Source organism: Puntigrus tetrazona, unplaced genomic scaffold (genome assembly GCF_018831695.1).
Source record: "Puntigrus tetrazona isolate hp1 unplaced genomic scaffold, ASM1883169v1 S000000008, whole genome shotgun sequence".
Taxonomy (NCBI): domain Eukaryota; kingdom Metazoa; phylum Chordata; class Actinopteri; order Cypriniformes; family Cyprinidae; genus Puntigrus; species Puntigrus tetrazona.
Window position 1 is genome coordinate 887556 of NW_025047688.1, and position 21524 is coordinate 909079.

General features: G+C 36.6%; 2 protein-coding genes across 2 annotated transcripts in view; both read right to left on the reverse strand.

The window, feature by feature from the left end:
- Positions 1-10542, reverse strand: part of LOC122332259 (myosin-IIIb-like) — a 34660-nt gene extending 24118 nt beyond the window's left edge. Inside the window, exons 1-5 of the mRNA XM_043229554.1 lie at positions 10528-10542; positions 10273-10456; positions 8135-8189; positions 6328-6379; positions 5120-5234 (exon numbers count right to left, since the gene is read on the reverse strand). Coding sequence (XP_043085489.1) covers positions 5120-5234; positions 6328-6379; positions 8135-8189; positions 10273-10456; positions 10528-10542 — 421 coding nt within the window. The remainder of the gene's footprint in view (positions 1-5119; positions 5235-6327; positions 6380-8134; positions 8190-10272; positions 10457-10527) is intronic.
- Positions 10487-21524, reverse strand: part of LOC122332329 (myosin-IIIb-like) — a 64349-nt gene continuing 53311 nt past the window's right edge. Inside the window, exons 26-32 of the mRNA XM_043229658.1 lie at positions 21218-21238; positions 18110-18187; positions 17696-17901; positions 15129-15240; positions 13033-13195; positions 12028-12108; positions 10487-10700 (exon numbers count right to left, since the gene is read on the reverse strand). Coding sequence (XP_043085593.1) covers positions 10543-10700; positions 12028-12108; positions 13033-13195; positions 15129-15240; positions 17696-17901; positions 18110-18187; positions 21218-21238 — 819 coding nt within the window. The 3' untranslated portion in view covers positions 10487-10542. The remainder of the gene's footprint in view (positions 10701-12027; positions 12109-13032; positions 13196-15128; positions 15241-17695; positions 17902-18109; positions 18188-21217; positions 21239-21524) is intronic.

Sequence of the window (21524 nt, forward strand, 5' to 3'; positions counted from 1 at the left end):
CATCACATGCACGCTAAAACTCCCTTTTTTCTTTGTTATAAATACTATGGTAAATACCACATGCTGTTTACACGTATGAGACTGGGCTGGAAAAAGAAAAACACTTTTGAAAATATTTATCAATCAATCAATCAATCATTTTTATTTATATAGCGCTTTTAACAACACAGGTTGCATCAAAGCACTATTTATCATCAAAATAATATACTTCAAGAGAATATAGGTGGGAAATGAATATATTGTTTGCAGACTCTTATTTTGACTGCAACTGAGTTTAGGTATTGGGTAGGATTAGGGATATAGAATAATGACGTGTAGAATAATGGATTAATATATGCTTAACTACTAATAAATGGATAATATTTGCATGCTAGTAAGCAACTAAGAGCCTCTTAAATAAAATGTTATAGAAATAAGTAGCATGTTTTTTTTTTAAGTTTGCGTATGTTCATTCCAGTCATGAATTCTGATTTCACCAGAGGAGAAACCAAGTCGTTTCTTTCAAGACACAAGCAAGTGCCGAGCCACACACCAAGTCCTCAGAAATAATTAAGTGACTTATTACTCGATGATGCGCATTAGTGATGAACACCTGCTGTTATTGAGAATTACAGAGGATCAGATGTCGATTCATTGGCTAAAATGATTCCACCATCATAGAGATCAATGTTTGCTTTAGCTGCGATTTCTTTCCAAAGTACTTTCCAAATTTGTGTTTATAGATATAAAAATATTTTAAAAAGTGACAGTGTTTACAATAAAGACAAACGTTTGAAATATGTGGCTAATAGAATGGATTTTAGTGTCAGAGCTACAGTAAAAAACTCAGAGAAAAAATGTATTTTTCATTTTTTTATCAAGTGTACAGTTGTAAATATTTCTGTATTCTGTATCTCTGTGTTGGGTTTGTTTACCGTTTCTTTTGGAAGATAAATAAGCCTTTAAAACTAATTTGTAAATGCTTTACAAGTTATAAACAGTCATCTCAAAAATAGACGGCTGGCAATTACTAAATGACTTAATCATGAATAACAGCAGGAATATGTGTTAATAAAGCATTTATTAACACACTGAGTCTCTATTATCATGTGTCCGAATAATAAGATTTATAAATGTATGTTTAAATAGTTTCATAATCGTTTACTTACATTTTCTAAATGATCTCATGAACCACTGACAACTTGATAACGTAATTTACAAATGCTAAATTAATCATGAATAAAGTAATTATTGAACAACTATTCAACATTTATTAAACGTTTTACATACGCTCAAGAACAAAACATTTATAGCTGTATTTATAAACTGCCTAGCAATGCCTATTAATGTCAGGACAGTGCTTTATAAAGGTGCTTAGCTAATGATTCATAGTGTGCAGTTATTATAAAGAGTTATTTGTGAGAATTGGTCCCTGTGCTACTGTTACTGAATATTCCATGAAGGCTCTAGAGTTTGTGCTGATTGCGTCAGTGTAGAGTTAAAATCACAGGCTATGGACTTTCTGTTTAGTCACAAACACACACCACATTCTGTCACAGCTGGGATCAGATCAGAGACTCCAGCAGTGCACTTTACATCCAATAAAGACAGGAGAAGTGTGTTTGGGTCTCAGTGTAACACACCGGCCATGACCTCCCGAACATTCGATATGGAGAGGTTAGACAGGGATAATGTGTGTGTGTGTGTGTGTGTGTGTCTCTAGGGTGACAGCAGCAGGATGAGAGGCAGGAAGTGAGCAGAACTACAGACATCTGGCACTGCTGTCTCCCCTGACACACACACACACACACACACACACACACACACACACACACACTCACACATACACACTCTGATCTCCTCCGATCAAAGTCTGCCCTGCTTACTCTTCCACAACACACACATCCACACACGCACATCCAAATAACATCCACACACACTTACATGTGTTCTCCTCGCGCACAGAATCAAGCCTTTAGTTTAGCCAACAGCTTCTCCGATGAAGGCATCAAACTGTGATCTAAAACCAGTTTGCTTCAGTGTGTGTGTGTGTGTATGTTGGCTCACAGGGCGGTCCAGTCAGCAGTTCTGTTCTTTGCATATTCAAGGTGAGGTAATTTGACTTAAACAGCTTTAAACAGCAAGTCAGACTCATGCTGAGAGATCTTTATCCTCCTGCACTGCGTGAGTGTAAATACAGTGAGCAACAGACCGAACAGTGTGAAAAGTACAACTAGAGCTGGACAACAGTGTTTGCCAGCATTATTATGTAAATGACATATTATTGACACTACTAGCTTTTAATGTCATTCAGAAATCTCCAATTGGGTGGTTTTTGTGAATGTGGGTGGACCTCTTTTCTGTGTCAATGTATGGTTTTAAATGAATGAGCAATTCTGGTTCGTGTTACAAATCCAGTTTAAAAAGATACATTTATATTTAATATAAATAATAAAATCTAAATTCTTAATTAAGAATTTCAGTTTTCGATATCATTTCATACTTCTTAATTTACTGCACAGCAAATAAAAACTCCAATTAATTAACAAATTAATAATTAAAACATATACTATAATCTACTATATTTATAACCAGTACCTGGATACATCTAACACAAATCTTCATAAGTCAAAAGAACTTCCCAGAGATCACCTACATGGTATTTTTCCGGTCTTACGTCTTTGAAAAAATCCTTACATATTGATTATTTTTATGATAGTTTTTATTTATGTTGATTCAGTAGTTCAGATTTAATGTTGAATGAATGTCAATAATGTTCCATTTTTTAAATCTTACATATACCAGGTGCACACTGCCTCCAAAAAACAATAATTTACAAAAACAAAACTGTATAAATAAAAATCATTAAGAGTAACGTTCTACCAGAAGGGACGCCGAGTGTGTTTTTCTGTGTTAGTGTATGTCATCTCCAGTGTGTGTGTGTCTCAGACAGACAGGATGAGCGGGGTCACCTGTTCTCAGTCTCACAGAGTTAACGCGGCTGTCTAACCCAGGCGTGCTGTGGTGATCTGACAGTAATCCGGAGCCACTGCAGAGCCGAGTGTGTGTTACATTATCTGTCTTAATCCGCTAATCCGCGGACACACGGCTAATCTCAATCCCACCCCCACACACACCTTCCTCACTAATCACTCTAATGATGGACCCCCGGCAACTGATCCCAGCAGCGCCGCCTCTCCCGCCCCTGATTGACACACCTTCCCTCTCTCTGTGCATCCACACACACACACACACACACACACACCTCCCAGGCAGCTCTCATTAATGGAATTCACAGCCCAGGGCGAAACACAAAGCAAACATATGTTCAGCAAATATGTGTGTTTTGGTCTCTGTGTCACTGTAACTGTGAGCGCTTAATAGAGTCGCTGGCGTGTGTGAGTCTTTGATGTGATTTTTAAAAACCCTCGACAAAGACACACACCTCTCATCCACTGTCTGGCCCGAAACTGAAAGCTCAGCCAAACCATAAGCTGATATGACAGGACACAAGAATGAGAGAGAGAGAGAAAAAAACAGCTACTTCTGGTATTAAAGGAATAGTTTAGCCAGAAAATGAAGATTCTGTCATCATCTACTAACCCTTATGGACTTACAGACCTGCATGACTTTCTTTCTTGCGTGGAACATAAAAAAAGACGTTTTGCTGAATGCTCATGCTGCTCATTCATGTCAAACTTCAAAACGCACCATAAAGCAGTTCATGCGACTTGTGATCCATACTAAAGATTTGAAAGGAGCTGTAGATTTTCTGTAGCTTTCAAATCTTCAACGCCCCTTTTGAAAAAGAAGTGCACCTAATTGTATAAAGTCCATACTTCTTAAGTGTACTTCTGAACCCTTAAATGCATACCTTGGGTCTTTAGCGACCCGGGACATCACCTTTCCCTCCTTCATTTTTAAAAGTTAGACATCAACTATCTTAGTATTTGTTCATCTATTCATCACAAACAAAATATAAAGATATAAAAGAATGCCTATTTTCTAATTAATTTTTTGTAAAATGTTGACAGGCATAAAACACACAAATAACATCAGAAAAACTGAAACTGCTTTGAGTGGCTTTACTGCAGAGCATGCCAGTGGTGTAAATGTCACTGAATATGAAGTGGTTGAAAAGGACAGTTTTGAGAATATGGCTGATATTGACAGTTTTGAGAATATGGCTGATATTGCGAACATGAGGCAGATGGTGAATGATAAAATCATCTGCTCAAATTGAACTTAACTCTAACATAAGCATAACAACATATGCTTTTTTTATTCTTCTGTAATTGTTCTTAAAATATCAAGATCTTTTTTGCTACTGAAGCAGTTAGAGAACCATTCGTGCTGGATATATAGATCCCACATATAGAATAATAATAGAATAACATAAAAAACAGTACTGGAACATAATATGAAGAAAATAAAAAGCTAATCAAGTATACTTTAAAAGAGCTCATGTTTATGTTTCTTAACACAAGAAAGTGTATTTTTTAATAATGTCTACTTAAAATACTTTTGACATGTATTGGTATTCAATGTTATATTTAAAACAATATATTTTCAACGTACTAAACTGTACATTTATCATTACAAATTTATTTAAATACATCATTATGGAAATTTTATCGTAAAAGGTTCAGCAGCACACCTTAAACATATTTCAAAGACAATAAAAGTAATTATAAATTATATATATAACAAACTGCATTTAAACTATAAATTTAAACTAAGCAACATTTTCATTTGATTCATTAATTTCGTAGTATATTTGGTTACACTTTATTTGAAGGTGTCTTTGTTAAAGTGTAATTATACCTTAAGCAATATTAATGAACTACATGTACTCACTGGGGCAAGTATTAGGGACAGGTTTCATTTACTTGCACATAATTATGCAATACTTTTTCAGGATCTGATTTCAGCGACGCCTCTTCTCATGTTCTCATGTATCATGTGCTCTTTCTTGACCTTGACCTTAACAACTGGTCTCACTTTCATTTTGGAAGAACAACGCAGAGAGTAAATGTTGGGTGATTTGTGTTTTTGTCGATTATGCATGTCCTTATGTGTGTGTGCATACAGACTGTGGGAATGTTGCAGCACACACACACACACACACACGAGGACTCACCCTGCTTGCTCAGTGCGGGCCGCTCTCCGCTGTCACACTGTTTGTCTCTCTTCAGCACAGGCACGTCACTGGAGCTATCCTCTCTGCTGTCCGCGTTGGCTCTGACAGAGACATCCTGAGAAAAAAAGGCACACACACACACACACCCACATAAACAGAAAAAACACATCAGGAAACAAAGCGAACAAACACAAACAAGCGCATCGTAATGAATTAAACAGCAGCGGGTCTTTTGTGTGAATGAATTAAAGTGATTTATTAAGAGCAGGCTGGTTTAGAGCATCCATTAACACACACACACACACACACACACACTGTATATAGCAACAGTAAGTGCTAATGCACTGGTACCAGAGCGCTCCCTCTCTTTCTCTCTCGTCACGCTGGCTTCATTGTAATGCAGGAAATAACGGAGGCCGTCCTCGCAGACTTCCACACACATTTAATTTTATCTTTGAATAAAAGAGCTATAGGAAAGAATTAATCTGCTTAACATTTCTAAGTACACCCTCCAAAGGAGCGGGCTGTTTTAATCTTACATATGCTCAGCAGAGTTACTGGCAAAAACTGTACGTTTTCTTCATCTCATCCTTTCAACATCAAATGGCGAGCAGCAAAAATTGGATCAGACTTCAAAGCTCAGCGATGTGCTCCAAGTCACAGAGTGGCTCTACTATTTCACATATTGAATTCGAGTAGGATATCAAAGTCCTAGCAAAGAACCTCAGGTCTTTACTGGAAAAAAGGGGCTCCAACATCTGTAGAGAGAGCAGCGAAAAGACAAATCACCTCAGGGAGAAGTCAGCGTTTACTCTCTACCACGCTTTTCCAGCCTTTTGATTCACTCCTTCTCTCTTTACCTCCCTGGGTTCTCTCTCTCTCAGCGGAGAAGTGAAGTCTCTGCGAGGGAACTGTCTCTTTTGTCTCAGGGACTGCGCTGTTTGATCTGAGGGTTGCTCTGTGTAATATTCACTGCAGTTAGGTGACGGCAGAGTTCACATTAACACCAGCCGTATCGGACGGGCAATTAAAGGACTGCTTCGTTCGGAAATTCAAATTCTGTCCATGTTTGTCTACGATTGTGCTGTATTATTTTGTACTGTAAAAGCATGAAGCAGGAAGCGCCATAAAAGCAAGGAGAAGTTCCGCAAACCCTGTGTTTTGGGTTTAAAATGATACAGATGCTTTCAGGGATGATCGCGTCTGACCTTTTCAACTGGGAGGTGACTGCTGGAGGATCTTCTTTCAGGTGTGGTTTGTCTGAGGAGAAAAGTCATCGTAAAGCAATCAGAATTGTGATTTTGAGAAAACAACTTAGTTTAGATGACCTCATTGATATCGGATGACTGCATTACAGCAGCACTTATATTGTGAGGCTGGAGTTTTCTGCTTCACGTCACTCTTTCTTTCAAATCATTGTAAACACCCGCTCTAACATCAACGTGTGGCACTGAGCGGCCTGTGAAGTCTGGCCTGATTCACTGAGGAACAGCCGCTTCCTCTCATTTCACTCCTTGTGTATTTATTCCGTTACTCCATTGCATTAGTCTCATTTCACACGCTGCAGATTTTCATTATACGTCGTGTTGTTTATTAAATTAAATTAAATTTTCATATTTCAGAAGCAATGAAATTGCTCAACAATTCGTTACATTAAATTAAATTGGTTAAATTAAAAATTACAAAACCATCTTTCGTTCTCTCGTTGGACCCTAACATGCTTAAAAATATATATTTTTTGTGTATGTTTGAAAGAACAAGTAAATGACAGAATATCCATTTTTTCTTAGACTATTTATTTAGTTTAAGGCCTGTTCAAGGAAAAAAAAACTGTTTTGAAATTGCTGTACCTTTCCACACCGCAACTATAATGATAATGACACATAGTAACAATATCGCTGAATTACTTCAGGATTTTTTTTTTCCCGGTCGATTTAAAATAAAAACACAGGAAGTCAGCTTGAAAGAGCTTTAGCTCGTTAGCGCTGTTAAGTGCTAAAACTGCAGCACATGGTTATAATAAACAGTGCTGTGGATGCTTATATAGTTATTGTTATGGTTATCATTATTGTTGTGAACAGGCATTTAGCCACAATATTTTTACACAATGCATGTCAAAACGAAACCAATTATTTGTTTAAAACAATAGCTGTGTAAATAACTGCACAAGTCTCCTGAGCTATGAACCGTGACATAGCTGTTTAGTACCTCTGAGGAACACACACTCACTGACGTCAGCTGGTACTCGAACCCTGATAGCGCGCACACACACACGCAGACAAACACACACACACACACACCTGCTCCTGTCAGCTAATGAGCATGTAGGTAAGTTTATGAACTTTACAAGGGAAAATTGGGCCAGTTGATGTCAAAATAAATCTATAACGCTTCTCTCCAGCCCTGATGAAACAGAATAGCAAAGTGTGAGGTTTGAAGTTTCACCACTGAGACTTCTGATATAAACAAGCATTGAGAATCCCCTCTGATAAGCCAACTGGCTGGAGGATACACGCACACACGCACATAAACATATACACTCACCCAAAACACTCTCAGATGTGGGAGGGCGGATGAAAACTTTGGATTTTACGAAATCTATTAAAACGAGTTATATGATTGTCAGCGATCACTGCTGCACGGGTTCGAAAAAATATATATATATAAATCTGTGCTACAAATCAGCTCGCTTTAATTCATCAGGAATGTGAAATACAATTTACATTCTTTTAAACATTTTCAATTATCTTTCGAAAAGTGCCTAATGCGCATTTAATTTAGTTTCTGCTGTCCAAGGCTACAGACAATCATCTACTAGTGTCTATTCACACACAGCGTTTGTCACTCAAAAGCCGTGACTTAAGGAAGGTGAATACAATGCCTGCACACACTCTAACACAGCACGACTGGGGCGGTCTTTAGGGGAACAAACAGATACCTAAACACACAATCATGCAAAAATACACCATGAAAACATACAAAGGAAACAAGCACAATGAACACACCCTCACTCACCCAGTCCATTGTCGACTCTGTCTGTAGTCTTTCCTGACTCTGTAGCCTCTGTATACTGTAACACATATACACGATCAAACAATGAATAAAATAACGCAAATCTGATTGCTTCGAAATTTAATAGCACACCAATCAAGGGATCTGTGGCACGAAAGGTGCTCTAGGTTCGTCCGAATCCTTAAAATAAGTCTGATGAACGATAATGTTTGGCAAAAAATGGCACTAATTAGTATGACTAATAGCATATTTAGCTTTTTGGTTGTATCGCGTGTAACGTAAAAGTTTCCCACTTGTATACACTGATTCAGATAAATCGTTTTCTTTGATCAGACGCACTGAGCGAATGTTTAGGATAAAAACACAATGAGCTTTGAGTGTGTAATTAGTACTTTATCACTCATACAAATGAGCGTAAACCTCAGAACACATGAAAGCGGCAGTGCTGCTCTAAAATGCTAAAGCAAGTCATTTATTCCACTTTCAATGAGACGCCCAATTAAAACTCACAAAACTTTAGCTTTAATCAGAGCAGATCAGGGTGTGAACAGAGGCCTGTAAACTCAAAGGCACGAACCGCTGGAAACAGCGTGGCGATTGGCTAGTTTGTCGTGTGTTATGGTGGGACTTCGGATGTACGTTCACTAAGAAGCGCGTTTTCTGTACACAACGTAACTCGCTGCTCAAGCACAGCACTAGCTTATCACCTGAGGAGTACGCTCTTTTTGTTCCCCGTCGTTTGATTTTATTTGATGTTTGATTGACACCGGGACTCCCTTACATATTTACACACACCTCATCAAAAACACTGCTGACACACGTGTATTAAAATGAGATGAAAGACACAGAACGTGCTGCGCGACGGCTTGCTTACTGTGCCCTAGAACGTGATCCACGTAAGCATATAGCATGCTATCAGAGAAGTATGCTCCCGACCACTCGGGATGCTGTGTGGGAATGTTTATGGTTTTGGGAAACGGCTGAACTATGTTGGTAATTAAAGCACATGCATGCATAGTAAGCTAACAGTACTTTTGGGAAATGCAACCCAGTGCGCAAGTTATTGAGAACACTGCCTGAACGCTTTCCATCACTATCAGCAGACTTACACTGTATGCGTAAAAACCTTATGTTTCCAACATGAGTCATTTGAACACATTACGTACTAATTTATGACTACAACTTAATAACACAATCAACATCATGCTATATCCACTTAATTATAATAGATTCCCCTGTTACATTTTACGGTGACAATCTAGAAAAGGGAAGACTTATTCGCTATTTTCCCTGATTTAATTCATAATTTGCTTAATTATTAATAGCTAGTAAGGTAGTTGTTAGGTTTATGTACTGGATAGAATTAAGAATTAATTTGTGCTTAATCGCTACTAATAAATTCTAATAAAAAGCCTGCTAATAAGCAACTGGTTAAGAGACCCTAAAGCGTGAGAAATTAAAGTCTTCTCTTATGTTTCAAAAAGCTAATTCTCAAAAGCGTTTTTTGTCTGCTTTAAGTAAAGTAACATTGGTTAAGTGTTAAGTGCATGAACGATCATTTATAACCACAAGATATTGACAATGAGACATATAATATAATAAGGTCTGGAATGACATGAACTGAATAAATTATGCTGGGCTTTAAAACTAAAATCAGTCACACTTTATTTTAAGCTCCAATTCCCTTTATTAACAAACGTTTAATCATGACTTTTGCCTCAAAAACCAAATTTTCTGCTTATTAATAGTTAGTAAGGTAGTTGCTCAGTTGTGCAGAGTACGGTCATGCAGAATATGTGCTTTATAAACAATCTAAAGCTAATATTAGACATGCTAATACGAAACTAGCTAAAAGTAAGAATCAGTCCCTATACTAAAGTCTTCCCGATCTTCCGTATAATTGCCATTTGCTAAAACACAGCTTTGGTTGAGCAGGATCCTCAAAAACGATCCTTTCTTATAGATATCCTAGAGCTATGGAAAACATTTCCTCTTTTGAAAGCCGCTGTGTAATTTGCATACTGTGCTCAGCATATTCCCAGCCTATGGATCGCAAGTGTTTGAAAGACGAGTGTTTGTTTTTAAAAAATGCTAATGCGTCCCACCTCAAAGTGGACACACACACACACACACACACACACCTCTACACGGCTCTGAACATGTGGCCGAGCACCGCGCCACCTGCACCAGCAGACTCAGAGCACAGAGCCAAAGAGAGACGTCTGCCAAAAAGAGGAACTGAAGTATACTCCAGAAGAGGAGAGCAGAACAATAGCAGCACTCCTCCCTCTCCTTCCTCCCCCTGGACCCCTGCCTCCGCCCCTCCTCCTCACGCCCTCAGAAGACGCGCCCCGAGAAGGTTAATACGCCCCGCTTTGATCTCCGTCAGGCCACACCGAGTAAGAATTCATTTACATTTCAGATGAAAAGGGTGACAGTATAAAAAGCCATCTTGTTTCTGGTATGAGAGAGTCTGTAATGGGCCGGGAATGTGAGAGAGGAAGTGGCAGGGAACCCCCATCTCTCTCTCTCTCTCTCTTTCTCTCTCTCCGCTCCTCTGCAGACTGCTCTGGGAAACAGATGAAAGCAGAGAGAGAATCTCAAAATACAGTGTTCTCCTGAAACATGGGGACCGAATGCTGTGACCCAAACTTGCAAAAGAGATGCCGGCTTCACACATTATTAATTTAGCAGCGCTGGTTCATGGGATTGTTTGTTGAGATGAAAAAAAAAGTGCTTTGTGAAAATGCTGAAGTTTCAGATTGAAAGAAAAAAAGCTAGTTTGGAAAGACGGAAGGAAAGCGCTTAAAATTCTACAAATCCTCCAGTCGACATAATTATATTTGGTTTATGTTTAATTTAGTGTTGTCAAACGATTAATCGCAATTAATCGGATTCAAAATAAAAAGTTTTTGTTTGCATATGAATGTGTACTGTGTATATTTAGTATGTATACATAAATACTCACACAGCTTATTTTTTCAAATGTTTACATGCATTTCTGTTATATTTATATTTATATAATTTCTATTAAAACATAAACATAACATATTTTTCTGAAATGTATACATGCATGTGTATTTATATATATATATATATACATAATAAAAAAATACAGAGTACACACACACACACACACACACACACACACACACATATATATATATATATATATATATATATATATATATATATATATATATATATATATATATATATATATCAACAAAACATTAAAACTACATTTAAGTACATTAATATTCAAAGTTTGGGGTTAATATGATTTTTAATGTTTCCAAGGCTGCATTTATTTGATCAAAACTACAATAAAGACAGCAATATTATGAAAAAAAATCGAAAACTAAAAATAGGTACAAATGTCTGTTTGAATATATTTTAAACTGTGATTTATTATTTTAATGGCAAAGCTGAATTTTTAGTAGTCTTCTCAAGAAATATTTACAGTATTTTCCAGTATGTTTCCAGAAATATTTACAGTTGTGCTGTTTAATATTTGTTATGGAAACTGTAGTTATGGAATTTATTTTAAAATATCAGACATGACCATTATCACGTTTATCTTAATATCTTAATATATAAAATATTTTTATATAATATTAAATATTATTAATATAATTATTTAAATATTCGGCGTCTTTTGAGTCCAAAACAATTCTGTTTTTACTTTCTTTTGTACTTTTTCCTTGTTCGCAGTTTGGATGCAAAAGCATTACAGTTTGTGTTGTTTGTCAAGCCAGTAAATCGCTACACTGAAACTGAGAGACACAGAGAAAAAAATAAAGAAAATGAAAGAGTAGAATTTCTCCAGGGAATATTTCCACAATATTGTTGCATTAGTTTTATTTGAGTTGCAGAGAGTGTTCAGAGATGTGTACCTGACTGGATCCGTACAGCAGCCTGCTCGCGCTCTCTCTTTATCTGCTTCAGATTCTGACGGGCCACATAACCCCTCCAGGCTACACAGAGACACACACAGAGACAGGAGGGGATTAAAACACAACATACTAGTTTACAGTAGCAAACAGTTTCTAGTATTCATCAAACCGGTGTAATACAAACACTATTCTGTGGGTAAACAGCCACAAATATAAACTATGCTCATGTTTGGGGTCAAAAAAATTATAATGTAAAGGAAACGAATGCTTTTAATGAGCATTGAAATGACCAGAAGTGACAGGAAAGACATTTTTAAAAATATATTTCAAATAAATGGTGTTCTTTTAAACTTTCTACTGATGAAGGAACTGTGTTTCCACAGAAATATTAAGCAGCACAACTGATTTTAACATTGGAATTTTCCTGTTCATCAAATCTGCATATTAGATTGATTTCTGAAGCATCGTGTGACACTGAAATTTTTTTAAAATATATTTCAATAGAAAAAAGAATCGTTTTTAACCAAAAAATTCAGCTTTTGTGAGCAAAAATATAAAAAGTAGTTTTAATATATATGTGTGTACTCTGTGTATCCAATATGTATATCCATTATGCACACACATATAGCATGTTATTATATTATATTATATTATATTATATTATTTTAACTTTTTGGATGCGATTAATCACGATTAATCATTTGACAGCAGTAATAAAAATTGTTACCAATCACACAATTTTGTCTATTTAAAGTAAATTATTATTTTGCTGTATAATCATAGACTGTATAGTGCAGCCCATTTTTGTTTAGAATATTTCCATTCATTAAAAAAGCATATTTTGTCTTTGAAATTTCAACAAAATGCATATAAACTATATTAGACAGATGTATAACATTATTTTAGCTGCAGAAATAAATCATCGCACATAAACAGCTCCTCATAAACTGGCCTGAACACGAGCACATGCATCTATTATCTCTATGAAGTTTGGGCTGCAGGAACCTGACTGTATGATAATCGCTCCGTTGATGCGTTTCTCCCTCTCTCTTCGGTACCGCCGAGCTCCCAGCCAGCCTTTGGTGTAGGCCTGCATCAACACCACCCGTGCGATCACCTCCCGCAACATCAGGTTGAGCTGCTCCACGTGATAGTACTTCAGAAACACCTGCAAGACGCAGAGATGCAGGAGAGCATGCTCGTACCCCACAATAAAAAACTCTGTCGGGGGACGCGAGATCATCAAGAGGTTTGGGTTGAAAAAGGACACTTTGAACTTTTTATTTTCTTTTTTTTTTCCCTCGGAGTTGCAGATGCCGACCATCTGGTCAATTAGATTCACAGATAACTACCTTGACTTCTCAGACCGAAGTGAGAGTTAGCGATTGTGAAAGAATGTGAGGAAAGAAACCACGACCTTGGCGTGTAAATGCTTTTTCTTCTGGAAGCATTGGTCTGACAGAAATACGCTAAAGGAGAAAGCTATTAAAGTTAAATGAATAATAAATGACAAATATCTATAGAAGACTTCCTGCCTAACCGTTTCGAAGTCAGACATGTGTAGAGCATGTTTGCTCAACGTCCAGAGCTCTTCTTGATCTATACATTTTCTATTAGACATTTTAACAGCTGTTATGAACACAAAATTGAAAGCCTATGATATATGTGTAATGTCATAGTAATATAGATGCAATATGGAGCATGACTTTAAACGAATGCATTTTAAATTTCACATCACATGAATCCATATGTACGGATTTTCTGACATAGTAAACTTGCTCGGCAGCCCACCTGGTACAACATCGCACTTGAGATGCAACGTGCCTTGTAGCAGCAATCAAGCTTTTTTTCACATAATTGTTAGGTTTAGAGCAGCGTGTAGGTGGCTATCACCAAACTGAGCAGAGCGTTAGCTTTTTAGCACCACTCTTCAGACGGCCAACTCTTTATTTCTGGGATATGTACAACAACAACAAATATAAACTATAAAAGATTTCAGTTTTGAATGAAACTTGCGCCACCGACTGAACGTTTTCACTTTGAAAGTGTCATGAAATGTGCAAGAAGCGACGTAATATCGTTTGGCAGAAATGTGATCACAGACAGTTTTTTCCCAGTGAGCCTGGGTGGCCGTTATTGCTGCCAAATGGGCTTTAAGTAATAATAATTTAGTTTTTTCTTCAGCAAAGTTGATTCAAATTTGGTTTGTCGTTTAACAAAATGAAGGGGTCTGAATACTTTTTTAATGCACTGCATGATGGTACTAAACAGTGACCTGATGCACTATATTCTGCCCTTTTTACTTGCAGACAATTATCTGCACCTCAGTATTGCTGTACATTTTCAAACAGTATGCAATAATAACTTATTAAGTGTAAATTTACATTTTAATCAAAATTATTAAATGGCTGCCACATTATTGGTACAATAAAGCCCTCCCTACGACTACCCTAACCCTACCATTATACTTTAGTTTCAACATTTCCTAATTTTTTCATTAAAAACGAATGCTTTCTGAAGTTTGAAATTTGAAAAGGGAGAAAAAAAAAAGTTTGCAAAAGGCAGATTCAAACCCGAGTCGATTGTGTCAGAATGATAACAGCACATGTTTTACCATCTGTACGACTGAAGCTGATTAGACCAATCACATACTGGCGAGAGGAGTTAGTGTAAACAGCCTCTGCCAACAACTTTTTGTGTTTGAAGAAACCGTTCTTCTCAATGACGTCCTTACTGAGTTTCTGGGTCTGGGAACATTTCAGTTGCATTGCTCTCAGCGGAGGGTCGGAAAGCTCTTGGATTTCATTAAAAATATCTTTTTAAATAAATAAAGAAATTAGGGGCTTGGAATGACATGAGGGGGAGTATATCATTTTTCAGTAACATTTTTTAGGGTCTCTTAACTAGTTAGCATGCGTATTGCTAGAATATCAGACATTTATTAGTAGCAATTAAGCACATATTAATGCCGTATTCTACGAGACCTTATTCTACATCCTTAATCCTACCCAATACATACATTTAACAGCTACATTGCTACATATTAATAAACAGCAAATTAGTGAACAAAAAGAATTTCAACAGGGTGATGATAACTGTACCTTGGTCTTGCCAAGCACCCAGTTGTCCAGTTTGGCTCTCTGCAGTATAAAGATGGCGTTCTCTCTACTGCCCTCTGGCATCTGATGGGCACGAAACGCCAGATAGTAATACCTGCAAGAAAATCAAAATGATCAGACTTCCCTTACACCTTGCACTATTTATAAGCAAACTTAGGTTGCACTTTAAGCTCAAACGTTCATTAATTATCAAACAAAACTGTATTGAGGAAATGTATTAAATGTCTTTAAAATACAACTGACAGAAGTAAAAAAAAAACAAAATAAATGATGACGATTTTTTTTCAACTTGACACCTTATGTTTAGTACTACATCCTAAACACAGCCAGTCCTCATTCAGGAAGAATCACACACTTCACCTTTAAGACTGTTTTGCACAAAACAAGATAAAAGACTATGGCGACATTATCTCTCCAGATCGCCCTAGATATTCCAATGATAACATCTTTCTGCTGCAAAAACCTCTGACGCTCAGAACAGAAAGGTAAAGCGTCACCTGATTCTATGATAAATCACTAGATGTGGGACCATTGTTGCTATTGTCTAGGGGCCATCAGTTATACTTCTGAATGTACCTGCCTATAAATACACTGGCCTGAATCTCATAGAAACATCTGAAGCTTGTGGTTGATCCTGTGTATATTTACTCGCTCTGAAGAGGAAGATATCAGCCTTTGTGTTTAAGAAAGAATACTGGCTTTCATAATTATGCTCCTAAAAGCTGTTATGTCTCTGATTGAAGATACAAAGGACTCTCCTTCCCAGGTTTTCCAAAAAGATCCTTTTGAATCCATTTCTTCATACAGAAACTGGTTTTGTGGAGCAGACGCCGTCCGACCAAGAAAGAGCAAACAGAACGGTCACGGAGTATTTTTCTTTTTTTTTTTTTTTTTTTTTACGCGTACTGGTCGGGGAAGTCTGGGGAAAATACGGATAATCAGGACACTTCTGTGATCAAAAGGACGACGGGAAAAAAGCCTTGCGTCTGAGCGGCCCCTCTGAGCGCAGAGAAATTGTCTGGGATGTTTATGTAAAAAAGATGACCTACATGTCCACCGTCTCACGGCCCACGAGAGAAAGGGATGGATGGGTTGAAAGAAAGCGCAAGAAAGAGAAAAGTTTATGGAAAACGAAGTGCGATTCCCAAAGCTTCGGAAAAGTAAATTTGGACCATGAATTTCCACAGCGCTGAGAAACTTTGAGCAGATTCACTCCGCCCCTTCAAAGTACCACTTCAGCACTAATTACTCAACCAGAGTCTAATTTAGCATCACTTGTATTCTCAGAGGCTTAATGACCTATTATTGATGAGATTATGGTCTTCGTTCAGAGCTGTCAAAATATATAGATAATAAACCTGCAACGTGAGTTTCCCAGGAGCTTTAGGGAGCACTAGAGGAGGTGGGTCTGTTCAATATGCGCTCACGGAGCGCTCTCCAAGCTTTGATCTCTCTAACTGTCTGTCTGTCTGTCTTTTTTCCTTCTTTTCATGAAGCCCAAGAGCTCCAGCTAATTAAATCTAATAACATTCCTGTGGTCCAACAGGAACGGCCGGAATAATGTCATTTGACTGCATAACTGATGAAGTCTGGACTTGGAGTTCAAATGTTTTTTTTCCCCTTCTTTTTTGCAAGATAATGACCACCTTTAGAAGATCTACATTTATATGTTTTCTGATATTAATGCTGCCATAATGCTCGGTGGTTGCTTGATGGTTTCTTATTGAATCCCAAGTCTGTGATATTACGATCTAAATATAGCTTGAATCCCTCCCTCAATATAGTAAGTCCATAATCACTTGACAGCACTCAATAATTACACACCATATTTCAGCGTTCCTAGTAGAATAATGTATTAATATGTGTTTAAATACTACTAATAAATGGCTTATACTCTATTTATATGCATGATAATAAGCAACTAGTTAAGAGACTTTAAAATACAACGTTACCACTTTATTTTAAGGAACAATTTTAACTATTAACTAGCATGCACATTATTAGCATACCGTTTATTAGTACTTTTAAAGCACATGTTAATTCTTTATTTTGTGTGAGCATATTCTAATCCCTTAACTTGACAACTACCTAATAATCAGCAAATTAAACGTATATTAAGTCATAGTTAACATTTTGTTAATAGATAGAATTGGTCCCTAGGCTAAAGTGGGACCACACTAAGTGCGAACTAACCCTTTATGAGTTTATTTAGTTTTCTAGCCCTACATATGAGCCATAGTAATGAACTAAAACCACTAATTAAATGAACCACAAAATGAAAATATTTTCCGTTTTAACTAGATTTCGGAGCTTCAGGAATCAGCTTTTGTGCATCAAATATTTAAGTCAACACATTATTCTCTCTGCCTCGCTGTGAATCGTCAGCCTTCTCTCAGGATGTCGTGTTCATTGAGTCCTTGCTAATCTCTCTCCTCCCGCTCTCATTAGCAGCTTGTGTTTTGTGTGATCTTCGTTGTTTCTCCGGGCCCCGCGGGACAAGCTCGACACTCATTCTGCCGGCGTTTTGTTACTCTGTGGCTGTTTTCTACCTGTTAACAAACTCCTCGATGAGTATGCGGTGAGAATAGCCCTGGCGGCGGATGTTGACGGTCTCTAGGATGCCGGTGTACCGCAGCTGAACCATCACGCGCTCCTTGTTAAAACGGAGAGCCTGCCGGTCATCATTGGGTTTGATACAGCGGACGAAATGAGGCGTTCCTACCACCATCTTAGACAGCAGGTCCATGAGAGAGTACTAGAGCAGAAAACACACACACACATATGTGTTAAATTGTTAAGTTTGGATACTGAGGGATGTAGAATATGGTCGTGCAAAATATGTGCCTTTTAGGTACTAATAAACAGCCAATATGTTAATATGTGCACCTAGTTAATAGAGAGTATTGGTCTCAATATTTAAGTGCTGCTTGCTAAACTAATGACGTGAGGATCTGAGGACTCACTCTGAAATAAGACGCCACTGTCTGTCTCCTCATGTTAGTGGTTTCCTCTGGGTGACGCATCATTTCCATGGTGTCCACCTAAACACAAATAAACACACTTACTGTAGCTATATATACTGTATATATATATACTGTATATAAAACATTAAACACTAAAGAGGGTTTTTTTAATGACAAAACAAGAACTATGGACTATAGGTATAGTATTAGTCAAGGTAAACAACTAAAAGTCTCTCTAACACTCTAATGGTCATTTGTAATCATTTTGTATTGTGTGGAACTTTTTCAATTCTATTTATTATTTTCTAAAAACATCATTTCCCTGCATCATACAAATGAATTCACAAGTACAAATAGTAAATAAAAATAGTAATGCTGTCAAATGATCAATGGCAATTAATTGCATGATGTAGATATAAATATACACACGTGCATGTATGTATTTAAGAAAAATGTTACATATACATACATTATATATAAATTGACATAATAATAAATTCTATGAATGTATATATGTACAAGTAAACACATGTAAATATTTAAAAAATATATGAATGTGTGTGTATTTTATATGCGCAATAAATAGACACAATACACACACATTTATCAAAAACAAAAACGTATTATTATTATTAAATTATTCATTTGACAGCGCATTTGTATCCGTTATCACACTAGCAAACTCATAGCTTATAAGGCTACTATTACATAAAGTTTTCAGCATATTTGTTTATAGACAGTGGGAGTGTGTGTGCGTTTTTGTGACAAATCAGGACATGAATTTGTGTAATGATGCAGGTATGACATGTATTACAAGGTGAAGGTGACTTTTCAGGATAACTTTCAAAACTCTGATTATTACGAAGTGAGTATTTTTATTGTGTGTGTGTGTGTGTGTGTGTGTGCTCAGTGCCCTTTAAGGGGTAGGTAAGTGTAGGGTAATCACATATACATTTTGTACAGTATAAAAACCGTTACGCTTATGGGATGTCCCCACTTTTCATGCTTCAACTAACATAAACTAACAATATGTTAACACAACAAATGTTTATTAAAGCTAATCAATGCAATGCTTCTTCTTATTGTCAGTTCATGTCATCTCAGGTCCAGAAAATAATACAAACACTGATTTAAATGGATTATCAGAAGTTTCAATTACATTAACTGAGATTAAGAAGAGCTTAATGAGTATCTTTGGTAATACTTTATTTTGTTACATATACTCTGCTTAAGTAAGCCAAACCCTAAGCATATAGAAAGTACATGTAGTAAATGAATTTTAATCAGCACTTAAATGCATAGTTACACAAACGTTCAAATAAAGTGAAACCACTTTTCAGCATCAGTTCATGTTAACGAATAATTAATGTAAACAAATAGTGTTTTTTTGTACAATGCCGTTAATGACAATGAGCTTAACCCATCATGATCCAAGCGTGATGAGCTGAATACCGCAGGGACGTGTTTTCATAATGAACTTCAGGCTTCAAACTGTTCTTAACAAGGGCAAGATATGATGTGTGTAACAGCCATCGCTACAACGGGCCTCATGAATTTATCAAGGCGATACATAATTTAGAGCAGGTCTATACCAGCCTAAGCGTGTCTTCGTATTCTATTTCATCTGCGTGTGCAGAGGTGTGTGTGATCTTTATGAGAAACTGAAGGGTTGGACATGAACCCTGACTGAGAGACAATCGAACTAACCCAGTGTTTTAATAAGACATCTGTCCCACTTCTGCTTACAAGCAGAACTCTGTAAAGCATCTCATCTGTGACTGAAGCACTTTAGAAGTATCTGCAATATTAACTGCAACCAATTAACTGGCTTCTGTGCTCCGGTGTCTAATTATATTTCTCTGATACAGCAGGTAGTCTGCAGGACTGTTTTAATCTCGCAAGCAGAACAGAGGAAAAGGGAGAAATAATTATCCAGGGTTTTCCTGCATAAGAAACAGCAACTCAGCACTGCGTGAGGATCCATCAGCTTTATCAAGTCCTCCTTCAGTGATAGACCTAAAGAAACGTAAACCTCACCCGGGGCTTCGCTGTGACTGAAGGGCTTTCACAGCGAAAAAAATCGCGTGAACAATATTTACAGTGAATACTATTAAACAGACTGAAAACTCACATTGTAAAATATATAAGTTGCAAATAGTTTGAGTTTGAGTACATTAAAAAAAATCATATTTCAGATTTTTGTCATTTCAGTTTCTATTTTATTTTATTATTATATTTTTATTATATTTTATGTTTTTGTGTAATTTGCTAAAAAGTGAAAACTGGGTCAAAAACATTAAAAATATATATTTTTCAAAGTATTAACTAAAACAATGTTTTACTCTGTCCGTTTTGGACAGAGTAAAATTTCGAATGATTAAAAAAGTAACACATTGAATTAAACATGAAAGATTAAAAATTATATTAAAATTATATTAATTTTTCAGAAGTTGCAAATAAAAATAAAATGTTATTATGCATGTATGTTATTTGCCATTTCTTTGTAACTATTTGTGAATTTTGCTGGATATTTCTGAAAAAAAAAAAAATCAAGGACATTTAAAAAAAAACCCCACTGCTTTATTTAATTCTTTGAAAAATATTTTTTATAATAAATGTGCAGTAGGTTTCTATTGCAAGTCAGTGGCAGGTTGAATCAAGGGAGGGACAATCTCAGTTTATTTGAATGGACAAACAGTTATATTGCAAGTAAGAACGTTCAATGTTTTTGTTCCATTTTCCTGTAAAAGAGAAATTTGACTTTTATCTGCTAAAAGTACATTTTGCTATTTTTTAGAAATACATTAATGTCTTAGATGTCTTAAATGTAAAAGACATGAACAAAAAATTCCAGTTCTGATTTACTGGGATCAAAGAGATATTAAATAGATGTTAAAAACAATATCTATTGGTTTTGCATAATGGACATTCATAGGATGTGGCTCTTTTAAAGCTGCTTCTCAAATGAACTTGATTCATCGTCTAAGCATTTAGGATATTCTAGGTTTTGTTCCGTCCATTCAAAATCGAACCAGAAAGAGAAAACGGAGTAGTGAAAACTTTGTCAGAGACTAACGAATACGAAGACAGATATAAAGAGACTCTTACCTTTAGCAGGTATTTAGGAGACTGAGAGGAGAGAGGATAGTTCAGACAGTCAGATAACAGATCAAAAGTGCAGAAGACTGAAGAACAGGGCTATTTTACGATCAGAACCAGGAGTTCAGAGGTTCTGGAGTAAATACACTGGCAAAATAATAGCAAAATGATTCTGCATGTAGCTAACGAAGTAACTGGCGGTGGGCTACACAGGAACACCTGACTCTGCACCTTTACTGAACATATAAAACTGCACAAAGCTGTTAATTCATGTTCGTTTTCATCTGACACTAACAGGTGAACGAAAGAGACGTCT